The sequence below is a fragment of the Lonchura striata genome, chromosome 5 (assembly GCF_050655825.1).
Source record: "Lonchura striata isolate lonStrDom1 chromosome 5, ASM5065582v1, whole genome shotgun sequence".
In the NCBI taxonomy this organism is placed as follows: domain Eukaryota; kingdom Metazoa; phylum Chordata; class Aves; order Passeriformes; family Estrildidae; genus Lonchura; species Lonchura striata.
In genome coordinates this window covers 40,644,923-40,660,757 of record NC_140707.1, presented here as the reverse complement: position 1 = coordinate 40,660,757, position 15,835 = coordinate 40,644,923, and the positions used below count along the sequence as shown (strand labels likewise).

Genomic DNA, 15,835 nt, shown 5'->3' with positions numbered 1-15,835 from the left:
GGCGTGAGGGCGGAGGGAATTGCTGTGGGCACCGGGAGGTGGGCGCATGGCGGGCGCTCTCAGGGCAGGATGGGGTGGGCTGGCAGCAGGGCCTGCACTTCAGGGACAGCAAGCCAGGATGGAGTGGCAGAGCAGAGCTGGTACCAGGGGCCAGGGAAAGAAAATTCACAAGAGTCTGGACAGATGTGTCCAGGATCCCCGCCAGCCACACTTCCCACCCATCCCCATGCACCCCCAGCATGTTCGGTACCTGAGGCTGTGGCCACACCAACCTTGCTGCTTTACCTGCCTTCAAGGAGCTGATGGAAATACTCCTCCTGTTCTTCATGAGGCTTTGGACCCGGTGAAACCATCCTGGAAGTTGATGGGCAAGACTTGCCCTATGAAAATGCATTGAATTCAGTGTTTTAAACTTGTAAACTTGAACTACAGGACCCACAGCCCCTGTATTCCCAGACACACAAGAGAAAGGGTAGTGGTTTCCCATTGTAGTAGCTTGTATTCAAGACATCTTCCTGAGACAGGTCTTCCCACCTCCTCACAGCCTAAATCTCTCCCAGAGAGAGATTTGCTGCCAGATTTGCTCCCAGAGAGAATATGCTGCCAGAATTTCCTTCTTTATCCCATATTGCACTGCTGATCAGCACCTGAAACTTGCGTTGTGTACTGCAACACGTGTATGGACAAAGTGGCTGGCATCTCCTGGCTGCCCACCAATCTGATACCACTAACTTCTCCTCAGTTCCACTTCATGTTCCCTGCCAGGCATTTGCCCAAAGTGATGGCCCATGGCAGGGTTCCACATGTGACCAATGGCATGTGGACTGTGGAAAGCCTCCACCAGGCAGTAAACAAAATGGTGCTCATTTTGCCTTGGACTCCAGGGACATGAGGACTCTGAGCATCCCAGCACCTGGGCTCCTTCAGAAAGCCTTCACTCACCTGCAAAGGTAGATGTGAATGTCAGGCTTGAGCCACAGTGGAGCTGTGCTGAGCCCTTCTGATCAAACAAGCTCATAAGGAGCAGCAGGGGGATTTGAATAATCCCACAAACACTTCTGCTTTTGTTATGCTGCTGCCATTCTCCCAGCAAGGTTCACAAGTAAGCATGTGGAGTAACCAAAATATTAAAGGACATTCCAGTTATTCTTGGATATCTAAGGGAGGGGTAATTGCCCTTTTTGCATCCAGTCATTTTCCACTGGCACTTCTTACGATAATCACAGTGTCAATATCTGAGATGTCAGTATTAGACCAAAGCTGAGGAGGGTGGCATTTGGCCACTTGGAAGATACAGTTTTCCCCAGCTTTGCAGAGAAGTTACTAAGCTATTAGGTATGCAAGGCATAACTATAGCAGAAGGGGATTTCTGTGTGGGAGGAACAGTATGATTCATATTGTCTCACCAGCCTTGCAAAACAAAATGTCCAGTCATGCGCTTTTGTGATGCAGCCACTCATTTCTCCGCCTTTATTTTGTACACAGCCGTAACCCCAGTCTCTGGGACCTGAGAATCAGCACAGCAAGCTACAGGAGAATCAGCCAAGGAAACAGGAAGCACTGGGATGACCTAATACTCCAATAGCATTTTCCTCCCTGGGAGCAATGTCCAGAGCATGGTAAAGGGAAGGACATGAGAATCCTGTTCTCAAGCACCTGGTTAGCACCTTTTATAACAACTCCTTGAGACAGCTGGCATGGAAAGTGGCAACAGGAAAACCATCCCAGCTTTGGAAACTTGCCTGCTTCATGACCAACCTGGTATCTGGAGCACAGACCATGGCTGAATAGCATTCTCATAAGCACCTACTGCATTGCACTGGTGGTTTAAAGGGGTTCATTAATGCAGCTGAGGCAGAAGTTGGTAATTGCTGGATGTGTATTTTGGAGCAGTCTTCAGGAATGTACCAGACTTCATTTTCTGGGGTTACAAAGGACGAAAGGACAGGTAAGGGCAGAGGACAAGCACTGATTTCAAGAAAATATATTCTAAGCTGAATAACTCTGTATTTGAGGGTTAATCTCACAGGAAAAAATACTTGAAACATTGCACTTACACATTAAAAATAAAATTATATCAGGACCTTTTATTCTTCCCCCCTCCCTCCCCCCAGAAAATTCAAATTGAAGGTAAATAGAAAGCATTCCCAATGTTATATTGTACAGGGAAGTTCACATGTAGGTATCAGCTGGCTCTTCCCAATTATGTCCCTGAGAAAAATCCAAAGCATCCACAACAGACTTCCACATTATCAGGGACCACAAAAAGCAGAATGCCTTCATCTTACTCCTGCGGAGACTGGGCCTACTCCAGTCGTCACTACCAGTATATAGGAATTTGGTTTTAGCACATTCCTGACAACACAAATGGCACAGAGGAGGCAAATGCTTTCCAGCCTTCTTCTTAAAGGCTGGCTCAGAGAGCCAGAACTTTGCACACCTCAGTGTGATATGGCAGCCTCATATCTCACTATCATTAAACACAGAAGTAGCATGAATCTTTACATACTTTCATGGACTTCATACATTCTTTTCACATGTGTTACTGACATAAAAATTACACTATTGTAGATTGGTTTTTGTGAAGTCAGCTAAAATGCAGTATACATGTGTTGTATTTGCAATACTTTAGCCACCCTGAAGAAAGGATGGGGAAGAGGGCAGGCTGCATCTTGCTTTCTTAATAACATGCAAAACCTTTAAATCTCAGGTTACAGTAAGTATTTTGGCTCCAAACTCCAGCTATGAAGCAAATAGCCCAAGGACTCTCCCTAGAACTGTAATGGCAAATGTTAATAACATGTAAAGTGCAACGATGAGGCTCCTCAGTGCCAAAAGAACCTGCTGGCTATAAAATATCAAAAATGACACTTTTCAAATAAGTAATTTTAAGACCTCCTGTATCAAAAGCAATGCCACCAGCAGGCATCACCTCACCTCCTTCTGGAAATGCCTTGAGCCTGAGACTTGCCCCATTTCCCTTTGTTACAGCACATGGGTCCTACCTGATGGCAGCTTTTGTGCTGTCCTCTCATGCACACTGGCTCTGTGCGATCCACTGAGTCTATTATGATCCCTGACATGTCTGCTGCCAGCCCCTGCAGCACAGGAGAGTGCTTCATGGAAGACCAGACTGACCACTTCTGGAATCTGATCCCATAGGTAGGAGAAAGCTTTGCTAATATTTTACCAAAGGGACTGAACTCTGCAAAAGACCTTGAGAGGTCCCAAGGTAACATACAATACCTGATAAGCCTGAAAAAAAAAAGTCTAAAGGTGTGAAGGGTTTTTCAACCAAGTGTCATAACGGAGTGCAAATAGGCCTTATATATAGCCTAACCTTGGCCATGCTGCAAGTGGTTTAATGGGCAATATCCAGTAAGTAGATAAATTAAATTGTGCCAGCAAGAAAAGGTCATTCTCTTCTCAGCACCTAAATTCTCCTCCAAATGGGAGCACTTCCTTTTTACAGATTCATATACAACATGATTGTTCAGTGCCTTCCTAGAAATGGAAAGGCCCATTCTTCCTCACTTTACTCTCTCAGTGAAAGCACACATGATGAGAAACCACACACACACACATATGGGTTGGTGAGAGCCCCAGTGTGGGCACAGATGGTGTGTCTGAATGAATGTTTACTGTGTGTAGTGCTGGGAATCACATGCAGGATTCCAAGTAAAGCCACAAGACTGGCTGTAAGATGTTGTAAAGATCCTCTCTTGTATGTCAGACCCCTAAAGCTTTGACCTTTAAAGCCATTGGGATGATGTCAGCTGGAGTTCAAAGATGAAACAGGCTGCAGATAGGAAACAATTTTAAAATAATTTTGTGCAGGTGACTTCTGTGAAAAGTATTAAGGTATCTTCATCAGACCAAGCCATTGGATCTGAGTCTTTATTTATCTGATTTTTTCTAATTAATGACTGTTTGAAAGAGTGGTAGACAAATCACTAGATTGCCCTAGTTGGGTATGAGCCCCTATCCCTGTTTTGCCCAAGGCAAAAATGTCCTCATTGCAATTTTAGTTAGACAAATTCAACCCTTGAAGTATTTGACACTTTGAACCAAACTACACACTAGGCACGGGGTTCGACTGATTTTTGTCTAAAATCAGCTGCAGCAGGGCTCTGGTGCTGTCTCACTGCTGTCTGTTGCTCAGTACTTCAGAAATCACACAAAGGGTCATGTGGGTCACTTCCCGCATGTTGAGAAAGAAACTCAGGCCAGGTTAGATGAGCTGCATATAGAAAGGAAAGTGAGGGCATACGGGGCAAAGGGATAACATATTTTTGAACTGACTTCATCTTTGATATTCTGCAGTTGTTTAAAGGAATAGGCAACAGGAGCTTTGTCACAGCAATGAGTAAAATTTTATTTTAGAACCTCTGTTTAAGAAAAATGTGGTTTTGAAGATATTATTCAAAGAAATAAATTCATTTAACATCAGCAGAATTCTACAATATTTTCCTTCCTGTATGGTTCTTTCTCATATATTATTCTCACTCAGACAATATATTGTTGATGGGAAAGTAGTCGTTCTTCTACTTTTCCATTCTCAGCTGGCCTCCTTAAAATCTCCCATTGTAGATTTGCATCAGATTACTATCGTAGTCATTTCTAGCACAAGTAAAATCAACAAACTTCCTCTCTCATCTTTCCTTCTTATCTTTAAGGCATTCTAGAAAGTCCAAGTGGCCAGCTCCCTGCTCAGTCTCCCAAAAGGCCTTCCTTCATTTTTTGATGTTAGCTCTGTGCAAGGATTTTTGCCTTCACTCTTCTTTGGCTAAATCAGTAATTCTTGGTTCTTTCTAATAATTTAATCCCCTCTGCTCCTATGATTTACACCAAGCTGGAAGGTGGAGGTGAGTTTCCTCCCCAACTTTTTTTTTTGTCAGGTTTTGCTGCCTTTAAGAATGCTGCTGGTCTTTGGTGTGAAGATGGGCACTTGGAGTGAGGCTGATAGGGATGTTCTCCAAACTTAACCTGGACAAGGAAATACAATTCCTTCAGAGAGGTTTCTTTTGACAGGCCTAGTTATTGTCCATATGTCCTATAGCTGGATGGTTCAGGCACAGTTATAAATTGTTATGTTTATATACATGTTAAACTGATTATATGTGAACCCCTACTTTTGCTGAAGCTCAGGTGACATTTACTGTTTTACTCCCCTCCTGAACTGCTTAGTGTGAAGGGAAAAAAACAAACCAAACGACAAATCCATGCCAGTTTCAGCACCTTTGCCCTTATGATTGACAGCTTTCCTCCACTGCTGGGTTAAGACCACTGCAAGTGGGAATTCCTTCTCCTGAATTAATTAAATCGGTATTGTTATTGCCTTTGATCTACTGCCATAGGAACCAGAACGAGCACTGGAAAACCTCCATTTTTGTCCATTTCTTTCACAAATAGGTCTGGACAGATTATTAAAAGGATCATTTAGAAGATGGTGAGCAGAATAGTCCCCTCCCAAAGCTGCCCTTGAGACTGACAGTTTCTGTGGAAACTGCCTGGGAATAGTTACAGACCTCTAGTGGCTCTAGTTTATATAGCTCATCTATTTCCTAATTGCTCACCAGCACAGTATTTTGGAAAGCCATATAGAAGTTTCTCATAAGGATTACAAAACAGTGTCATTTCATCTTCTCTGCGTTTCCCATCCCGTTGTCTGTTTTATTTTCCTCACCATAACATCTGTCCCACATCACGGAGAGATTTCACAATTGGAAACCTGCTATAAATTATGACACAGAGTTAAAAGACTTCAGTGTTTGCTCTCTGCTATTTTTTCAAGGGACTTTGGGTTAACCACCTCTTTAAAATAAGCTGCTTTTTTTTTTTTTTTTTTTTTTTTTGCTATTTATATACTTGTGTTTGTAAAACTGTCTTTGGAAACTGGAAAAAGAAATAATATTTCTGTCCTTCCTGCTTGTATCCTTTTCCATTTATCTTCCATGGAGTTCCTAGAGAAACACAAACTTCTATAAGTGCTTGATAAAATAATCTTTATCAAGCTCTGTCCCTAATGGCCCACAGGGACTACAGGTAAAAAACCAGTTTCTCACACTTCTGTTCCCCAGCATCTGACATTGTGGAAGCTTTAGGGCTCCAAGTGCCAGACTGTGTCACTGCTGCCAGGGCTGCAGGCTGAACTGGCCTCTGGTTCCAACCAAAATGGAAACAAAAGTCCTGAATTATATAAAGGACAGGCTACTCTGCTTGGCTCTATAGGAGGCTGCAGTAGCATGCAATCCTAGGAACAGAGTGACAAAGTTTCAGCTTTACTTTGGCTTTACACACGGTTTTGTACCGATCAATCAAGGTTAGTTTCACATATCATCACCATGTGGGAACCAGAGACATTTAAATGAGAGGACTACAGGACTATATTTTCACAATCCAAGGACATCTGAGTCTTTGGTGACTTCACCTGTCACTTCAGCCTTTTTTCTCTGAACCAGAAAGTAGCACATGTATCTCCTGCTCTTTGTTCTCACTCACAAATGAGATCACTGCAAACCACAAACATGGAGTACTTGCAATGCTCTACAGCATCAGCCTTGCTTCCTCCAGCAGCCAGGAGAGAATCAGAGATTCATACGGCTGGGAGGAATCTCAGAAAATCACTCAATCCAGACTCATGTCCCAAGGCAGGATCGTTATATTTATGTCACACTTGGCAAGTGCTTGTCTAACCTCTTCCTAAAAGCAGGATGGTGATTCCACACCCTCCTCAGATACTTCTGTATGTAATTACCCTTACTGCTTTCCATCTTCTAACATCCAACTCCAATCTCCTTTTCTGTAGTTTAAGCTCATTACTTGTCCTATCCATCATCTATATGGTGAACAATTTATTCCCCTTTTCTTTCCAGCCACTTTTCATGTATCTGGCAGCAGTAACCCTATCTTGCCCCAGTCTTCTCTAGACTTAAGAAAGTCAACTTGTTCATCCTTCCCTCCTCGCTGTGTTTTTCAAGGCCTAGTAAAGCACTTGTCCTTTTTACATTAGCAATTAACTCAGATTTGGATTGTGACCTGGAATATCTCTCAGATCTTTTTATGCAGTGCTGCTACTTACTCAAAAATTCACTGTCCTATATAAATTGAATTAATTTTTCTTGGTAATGCTCAAGCATAGAAACTGAGAACTGTCCTTACTGAAATGAATCCTATTTTTAAGGCTATTTGTCTAAATATTTTTTTTATGTAGCCTTATATTTCAGATTACCCATAGTACCCTTCCAGATTTGTGGTAGCCAAGAATGTAATATTTTCTATTCCATTGTCCAAGCTGTTCATAATCCCCTTAAATCAGACTAAACCAGTATAGATTCCCACCAATTCTTCTTGATCCATCATTCCCTTTTAAAAGTATAGCTAATAAGTCTCTTCTTCAAGCAGTTTTCCAATCAGCATTCCATCATCCCAGACCAGCTCCGTCTATCATAGACTCCCTTAATTAAATTTGCTTTGGAGTATCATGTTACACTGTGACAAAAGCCTTACCGAACCAGCAAAATATAGCAATACTATTGCTTGTCCCTTATCAATGAGGGTTCTTTATTCTGTCATGAAAGGAAATTTGACCTGTTTTACACAATTTGTTTTTGACAAATCTGTGCTGGCCATTATTCATCTCTTTGTTTTGTTTTAGGTGCTTACCAAAGTTTGATTGTTTGTTCCAGTATTTTTCCGGGAATTGAAGTCAAACTGAACAATCTGTAATCCCTGGCTCCTCCTTTTTTCCCTTTTAAAGACCGGAACTACGTCTGCACTTTTCCAGGCTTCCAAGTATGATCTCTGGGCTCCGTAAAGCATCCCAGGAGCTGGGCGAGGTTACACTTAGAGCTTTTGTGGTTAAATAACTAACTGGCTGTAGCAATTACCCAAGGATGAAATTCATCTGGCCCAACCAACTTTAGCACTATCTGAAGGAATTTTTGATCTAGCCTTCATTATAATTTTGTGATCTCACCGCCCTCTGTCATTGACATTGATTGCAATATTTGTCTGAAGTGATAACAAATGCAAAAAGGGCATGAAGCATGCTGGCACACCAGCCAGGAACTGTCTGGAGCCTTTCTTCCCCAATGGGCAGCATGCTTTTGGTCACCTACATCTTCCTCTTGCTGCTGAAGTAGTAATGGGAAAATTGTCATTTAAAGTCTCTTGCTAATTGACTCCAATTTTGCTGCGTGACCTTTGTGATTTTGTTGCCATATATCTAGCCCAGCTTCTGTATGCTCATTTCCTCAAGGCTGAGATCAAAGCAGAGTTGATGATTTCTCAAAGTGGATCTGTTGTTATATCTCCTATGGATAGCTGATGCTTGTTACTGTTCTCTGCAAGCTGCTTTTTACATAACCAGAGCTTCTCCCTTGTCCAGGGTCCAAAATTACATGCCTTTAGTTACTGAGAAAATGGTTTTAATGGAATCACTACTGGTTTTCTTGGTCTAGGAAAGACCAGAAGTCTGATCTTTGTTTCCATCTCGTACCAATTGTTAAGCTCTACCTGGGAACATTCAGTCTCTGCTAGTCAAATATTATTTAACTTCCTGACCTTACCATAACTGTTAAGTGTAAATAAAAATAATTTTTAATCCAGGTCAGAATTTTACATAGTCCCAAATGCTGGAAGTGTTTAAAGCCAGAAGTATTCTTTAGTTTCATCTCAGCTGCTCATAAGAAAATAATATTTTCTCATTTGGGTACTTTTTTTTGCTGGCTTCTCTCAGCTGGCCTGTCAAGCTTGAGGGCAGAACAGACTAAGCTGATGGAGAGGGGAATATGTTTTTATTTTCATACGTATGAAAAACTAAGAATTCACTGGTAATGTAATGGCTCTGAAGTCATGCCTGCACAGAAGCTCTAACTTACCTTCCACTGTCACATATTCTTCTCACCAGTAAAGACACTCAAAAGGTCCCCGCTCAAGGAAGCTGAAGCAGTACCACCAATTCTGTACATAAAGTAGCGTTGCACTGATATATCGGTGCTCTGACAAAAGAGCAGCCTGAGCAGCCAAAAGGGGAAGGAGTTCAGCTGGTCCTTCTGTTGCCCAAGAGGAAGCGAATTTCAGATAGTGCTTCAGTTCCCTTCGGTTATGATTCACCACAAATGAACAGCTAAAACATCAGTTGATAGCAAGGCCATGCAAACAGGGACTTCCACAAGTGGAGACTCAGAGGAAAAAGCAGAGAAAGCTGGCCCCTTGCCTAACTGTGAGTCGCCTTCCTTCCCATTATGCTGCTTTTGTTTTTAGGGTTCCTGGTGTTTTGCAGTGTCAGCCAGTTGCCAGAGAGGAGAAGACAGCCTTGCATGGGTTGTAGTTCTGCCTCAGACCACAGGCACCAACCAGACCCTACTGCAGGACATGTTCTCTACTACCAATTGCTGTTAAACCAAAGCAACCTTGATCATAAATCAAGTAACAGAACAGCCTGCTGATAAACTGCAGTATAAAGAAACTTGCACAATATTTGTGGTTTGTTACAGGTTAACACTAGAAGGAGAGAACCATAAGGGCTGTGTTGCCGTCTTCTAAAAGAGTTCTTATCCAATCTTATAATGACAACTTTCCATGAGAGAAAATTGCCTCTTCTTCTCAGCCTGGACAACTTGCACCATTAGCACAATATCCCATGTGCTTACTGGTGTGGATTTGTTGTTCTTTGTTGGATCTTGTTGGATTTGTTGCATCTTGTTTTGACTTGTCTTACTTCTTCTTCATGTCAATATCTAAATATCATTTGTGACTCTTGTGTAAAGACCCTGATACACAGAGGCACTTAATGTATCACATCTAAAATGCAAGAGAGCATGACAGCAACAATTCCAGTTCTTATAAAGAATTGCTGGAGACTACTTTTCAAGAAACAAGTAAAAAAACACCATGCTTGGAAAGAAGGGACAGAAGACAACAGTCAAGCTGACAAAGGTAAGCATTAAGTAACTCAAACAACAGACAAGTTTTCCACTGTCCTGTACATGTTACCACTGTTAACACCAGGTACAAAGTTAGTACAACGTGAATTAAACCAGACAGTGCTATAGGGCAATGGATGAGACCCACAGAAGACTACAATGGCCTGTCTTTCCATTTCTATTTTACAAATCTAGTGAGCAAACAAAGCCTCTTTGCACTTGCATTTGCCTGCTCTGCATGAGACCCCAAATGAGTGGAGATGTGTGGGGTGAATGAAGGACCAGCATGGAAATTTGTGTGGCCATACTCACATATGACACCAGGGTTAATGAAAGGTCCTTAAAAAGTTTTTCCTTACCAGTATGTCCCATTAGGTAAACCTGTGTTTATGTGAGGAATACATTTACTAATTCAGACCATATTAGCAAAATCAGCCTGTCTGCTAACATGGGCCAGCCTGGCAAAGTAAGGCATAACACTGACATCCCACTCCACCATGTCTCATCATACTTTTGGGTACAGTTCTGCTGAAAAAATTGAGATAAAAAGACTGAAAAATGGGGAAAAGAAAGTGGGGGATGTGCTAGATGTGGAACACCAGATTCCCCTTAAGAAGAAATCCCTCGGGGGGGAAACAAAAGGATTGTCTTAAAACAGTCTGCAGAAGAAGGATGGGCTGATACCTGAAGGAGATTAAGCCAGGAAAGCTTTATTAAGGCTGAACTGCCATGTGTAAAATCCATCACTTTCCAATGCAGCAAGGCTCTCTATGTGCTCCTATAGCTGGAGGGGAGGGGAAACTCTTGAAAGTAGGAGGAGAGATTAATAGAAACATATTTGCACGTTTAAAGGCTGTTCTTGTCTTTGGAAATAGCTAACTTTCCAGTACAAGTCAGCAGTCCATGTCATCACCTGCATAGCAGGAGTGGAATTCTTGGCCAGAGGGAAGTACAAAGGTAGGGAGAAAGACCTCTAGGTGAGGGAGGCTAAATTATTTCTTTACAATAAGGGATTGCTTTTTAATAAGAACTGTGAGGTGGTTTTTCAAAGCCTCCTTTAGGGTCCATGAAAGAAAGGATGAAGTAAAGCCATCAAAAATCCCTAAAAATTTTTGCTAGGTCTGGTGGAGTTTTGCAGAGACAACATGCCGTTTGCCACTGCTGTCCCACCCCAGTGCCCAGAGCTTCTCTGGCTGGCACAGCTGCAGTCACACCACCCCTTTCTGTCCCCACAAGAAAGTGAGTGCTCATCTCATTATTCTGTGAGTAAAAAGCTGCATGGAGCAGGTGCTCACTTCAGTTTTGTGGTCCATCATTTATTCAGACTTTCAAAATGGAGCTCTGGTTAGCAATCTGACTAATTTTCAGATGAAAAGAAAGAATGCACTGTCCATCACTTCACTCTCCCACTATTGCCAGCCCTACCCTGGTTTGCTCTGCTGAGCACAGACCTAGGAAGGTTCCCTATGAGCCTGCAGCCTCCTGCATTCTGGAGCTCTTCAATTTATCTGCACTGACTGAGACATGCTGTGGTGGGATTCTTTGCTCCTGGGGCAGCCAGCACAGGCCACAGCCAGAGGAAAGACACTTCCCAGAGATCCCAAGGAAATAACCGTGTAAGGTTTAGCTAGGCAGCACTTTGTTTCTACACATGAATCTTCTCAAATCACGTGCTTGCTCTGGTTTTGTAAAGGCAGATCAAATTAAGTAAGCAAAACTACTTCCAAGGCAAACATTTCACATTTACATTCATACTTGATGTCTGATATCCCTGAGGTCCATGTGTATTACTTAACTTCTATCTTGTTATTTCTCAGAAGGCTGGATGAGCTGAGAGAAGGAAACAATAATGGGCTGTGGGACCTCTTTCACTTGGAGCCTACACTTCTCTCAAGCAGTGCCCTTTGTTGAGGCTCCAGTTTGCTTTACAGATGTTTAAAGCATTAATTAAAAAAAAAAAAATTCTAGGAAAACAATTATACATTGATTTCTATCAAACATTTTGCAAGGAAATGATCGTTCCTGCCCCCACTTCAATAAAAGAATTCCCCATCGTGGGGGTGTCAGGAGAAAGAGAGTGAAGTAAGATAACTCTGCTCAGCTTGCCTCAATTTAATGAGCTCCTTTAGGCCTTATCATTCACCGTGTGCTCTCCCTCGTTGTAAACTTCTCAGCCTCATCAAAAAGAGCTCCTTTTTTTCCAATTCTTTTTTTTTTTAATCAGATTTTGTTTGATCAGCCCTTTTCCCTTTCTTTCCACAATCCCCCACATCACGCTGGAACTGGTACCAGTGGTGCATGTCAGCATGCCCTAGCAACAGAGAGATTAAAGGCACTACCAGCTCCAGAGGACAGGCCAGCTCAGACTTACTAATTAACTGCAGTGAAAGAAGTGAATGAGAACAGCCTTTTCTTTTGGGCAGAGGAGGCACTAGAGGTGGATGAAGGAGTTCAGCTAAATGAAGGTTTCCCTCCCCCAAAACATGTGTCAATATTCAGACCAATCCTTTCTTAATAAGACTTTGTGTATGTACAGGGTTTGTATGGATGGGAAAAGGCTGACAGCAGTCAACCCTGATGCAGAAATACACAGATGAGAGTGAAGTCAAACCATGGCTGACCCCTGCCTCAAGCACCCAGCTTCCTATCATTGCTGGGACTCGCATCAGATGTTGGTCACTCTTGAGAGGCAGATCCAAGTGTGGCACCATGGGATGTGCATGCCCCAGGCTATGCCCATCCCTCAGGCACCAGCTGCTGTGCCACAATGCTGTCTGCTGTGCCACACTGCTGCCTGTTATGCCACACTGCTGCCTGCTGTGCCACACTGCTGCCTGGTATGCCACACTGCTGCCTGCTGTGCCACAATGCTGTCTGCTGTGCCACACTGCTGCCTGCTATGCCACACTGCTGTCTGCTGTGCCACAATGCTGTCTGCTGTGCCACACTGCTCCCCACTGTGCCACACTGCTGTCTGCTGTGCCACAATGCTGTCTGCTGTGCCACACTGGTGCCTGCTGTGCCACGCTGCTGCCTGCTGTGCCACACTGCTCCCCACTGTGCCACACTGCTGTCTGCTGTGCCACACTGCTGTCTGCTGTGCCACACTGCTGCCCGCTGTGCCACACTGCTCCCCACTGTGCCACACTGCTGTCTGCTGTGCCACGCTGCTGTCTGCTGTGCCACGCTGCTGCCCACTGTGCCACAATGCTGTCTGCTGTGCCACGCTGCTGCCTGCTGTGCCACGCTGCTGTCTGCTGTGCCACACTGCTGTCTGCTGTGCCACGCTGCTGTCTGCTGTGCCACGCTGCTGCCCACTGTGCCACACTGCTGTCTGCTGTGCCACGCTGCTGTCTGCTGTGCCACGCTGCTGCCCACTGTGCCACACTGCTGTCTGCTGTGCCACGCTGCTGCCCGCTGTGCCACGCTGCTGTCTGCTGTGCCACACTGCTGTCTGCTGTGCCACACTGCTCCCCACTGTGCCACACTGCTCCCCACTGTGCCACACTGCTGCCCAATGTGCCACACTGCTGTCTCCAGGCTCCACGGGGCTTGTGGGAGGGGGGCAGCAGGAGGCTCAAAGCTGTGAACCCCAGGAGTGTGCAGGACAGGGCTGTGGCTCAGCAAGGGAGGTCAGGCAGGTCTGAAAATCTGCCAGAGGTCAGGCTGGACCCTCCAGGGGTTTGTAAGGAAACATGAGCAGTCCTCCTGTCCCCTCCAAACCTTGGCATGTTCCTGGTCTACACCATTACCAACCATACCCAGGTATATCAGGCTACAGGTTCCTTTCACACTGAATGCCCATCAGGGCCTGTTCATTTTCTGTCACCCGTAGCCTCTGCTGGTAAATCTTTTCTGAATTATGAAACACTTATGTCTCTTTTTTTTTTTTTTTTTCTTCTTTTTTTTCTTTTTTTAAACTGTTACTGTTTGTTGCTGCTTACTGGTGTTTTGCCGTGGGTGTGGAAGTGAAACTGCTGATATTCCTGTGAGCAGGGCAGGGCAGCTGGTGTTCCTGACCCCAGCAGGAAGCACCAGACACGATGACGGGCAGCAACTTCTGGTAATTCTCCAGCCCGTTTTGCTAATCTACAAAGGCTTAGCCAAACTGGGTAAGTTTTTAAAATCTTTGCAGCTTGGTGGTTTACCCAAACCGAGCAGGTATGTCCTCGCTGCATTCCAGCAGGGCGGCTGGGATGGGGCCCCGTGCCCCTGCCAGGTGGGCAGGAAAGGGGGAGCCTGGCCATCGGGAATGCCCTGCTGTGCCATGGCTGCTGAGCTGCCTTCTCCTGTAAAGAGCACCTCCCAGAAGCCAACAAAACCTCCCAGCTGGGGTGAATCTGAAGCCCAGGAGCTTTATTCCCTGATCAAACACAAGGAATGCCAGTCCACCATTCAGGATCCCCATCCCACCACAGTGCCTGCCAACCCCTGGGGCTGGAGGCACCCACATGTTTTCCCTGGCATGCAGTGCCTGACCCAGGCAGCGTGGCCATGGCAGCTGACAGCCTGTGGGAGGACAGGACAGGCATGTGGGTTCCTAGGCCCCAGCGCTCCCCTGGGACATGCCACATCCGTGGCAGGCACAGTGCTGGGTACAGCGTGTTCATGGCCTGGGGAAGGGTTACATGACTAGCTATCTTTCTCCCACTTCTGCTTAGCAATACACCGATCTCCCCAAATATTCTGAAAAGGGAACTGTTTTCAGTAACAGTTCTGCACCTCATTCTGAGTGTGTTATCTTCTCTGAGAAAAGCCATGGGAAAATGGTACAATCTTTCAAAACAGAGTTGTGCCTTTGCATATTTAGCATTGGATCTGCTGGTATTAGAGACAAAGTCGGATTTTATTACTTTTTATTTCTTCTAGCCCTGCAGCACCAACACAGACAAGCCATGTAATAAACTGCAGAATCTTTTCTTTATTGACAACCAGAAGTTATTACTTCTTTTTTTTTTTTTTACTGTATATTGGTTCAACCCTAGCTTTGCTAACACACCGTAAGTCATATATACTATTTTGTACCTTCATAAAACTTGTAATATTTTTTTTTTATTCAGGTGTACTGCTTTCTAGAGTTAATCTCTGTGACCTTCAATTAAATTTGCCTGGCCTGCTGTTGATTTCATATTCTTAAATTTTGCAGGACCTTGCCATATTTATTTATACATAATCATTTTTCAGCTCAGTCCTGCACTTGAAGTCTGCTACTGCCTGCAATGTTCTGGGGCTTGAGAAGGGAAGAAGCGCTCCAGAGCTGCAGGTCACTGATGGAAACACAGAAGGGTTAACTGGCTGCTTCCTGCAGGGACTATTTCATGGGATTCTTTGGATCTCAAATGCTGAAAAGGGACATGAAACAATAATCCCTTAGAGACCATGCTAAATAATTCAAGGTCAGTTAAAAACAAAACAAAAATAAAACAAAAAAAAAAAACCCAACAAAATAAAAACAACACACCTTTAAAGCATTTTGTTGCAAGAGTTTGGCCTTTCTTAATAATATAGCTGGGAGGAACAGGCTATCTGGCTGCCTTCCGAAAGGCCTTGTTATGGTATTTAATAAACCCCAGGGATCATTACACTATAAGTGTGCATCGTGTTTATGTGGATGCATTGGGCAACCTATTACAATGCTAGGGGTTAAAAGTCATTTCCGTGGATTCCCAACCAAGATAAACTCATCCACACCCCGAGGTGAATAGTACTTAAAGCCGCATTTGTAAAAAGAAGGCAGTCAGGTTTTCCAGCACCTGGAAAATGGCAGGCTTATCTGTTAGTTATCTCTCACGTTCGGCTTTTATATGTAAATTTGTCTGCAGGAGCAGTAATCGATAGCCAGTGTTCTCTCTGGGGCTGGGCCAGCATCTGCCCCAGCTGCAGGCGGCAGCAGCCCTGCAGCTGAA

The 15,835-nt window shown here is 44.1% G+C and overlaps 1 protein-coding gene and 1 long non-coding RNA gene across 10 annotated transcripts in view; one reads left to right on the top strand and one right to left on the bottom strand.

Annotated features, from left to right (window-relative positions):
* LOC146767336 (uncharacterized) overlaps positions 1–9,015 on the bottom strand; it is a 130,497-nt gene extending 121,482 nt beyond the window's left edge. The window contains exon 1 of the long non-coding RNA XR_014956034.1: positions 8,883–9,015. This is a non-coding gene — a long non-coding RNA (uncharacterized LOC146767336). The remainder of the gene's footprint in view (positions 1–8,882) is intronic.
* RAD51B (RAD51 paralog B) overlaps positions 1–15,835 on the top strand; it is a 452,264-nt gene that overhangs the window by 413,365 nt on the left and 23,064 nt on the right. For 2 of the 9 annotated variants that reach the window (XM_085582079.1, XM_085582077.1), the window contains one exon: positions 1,486–15,835. This exon is cut by the window's right edge and continues 23,064 nt beyond it. In XM_085582079.1, the coding sequence (XP_085438205.1) occupies positions 1,486–1,511 (26 nt within the window). In that variant the 3' untranslated portion in view covers positions 1,512–15,835. The remainder of the gene's footprint in view (positions 1–1,485) is intronic. The other 7 variants (XR_014956031.1, XR_014956026.1, XR_014956032.1 and 4 more) reach the window with 7 other exon arrangements.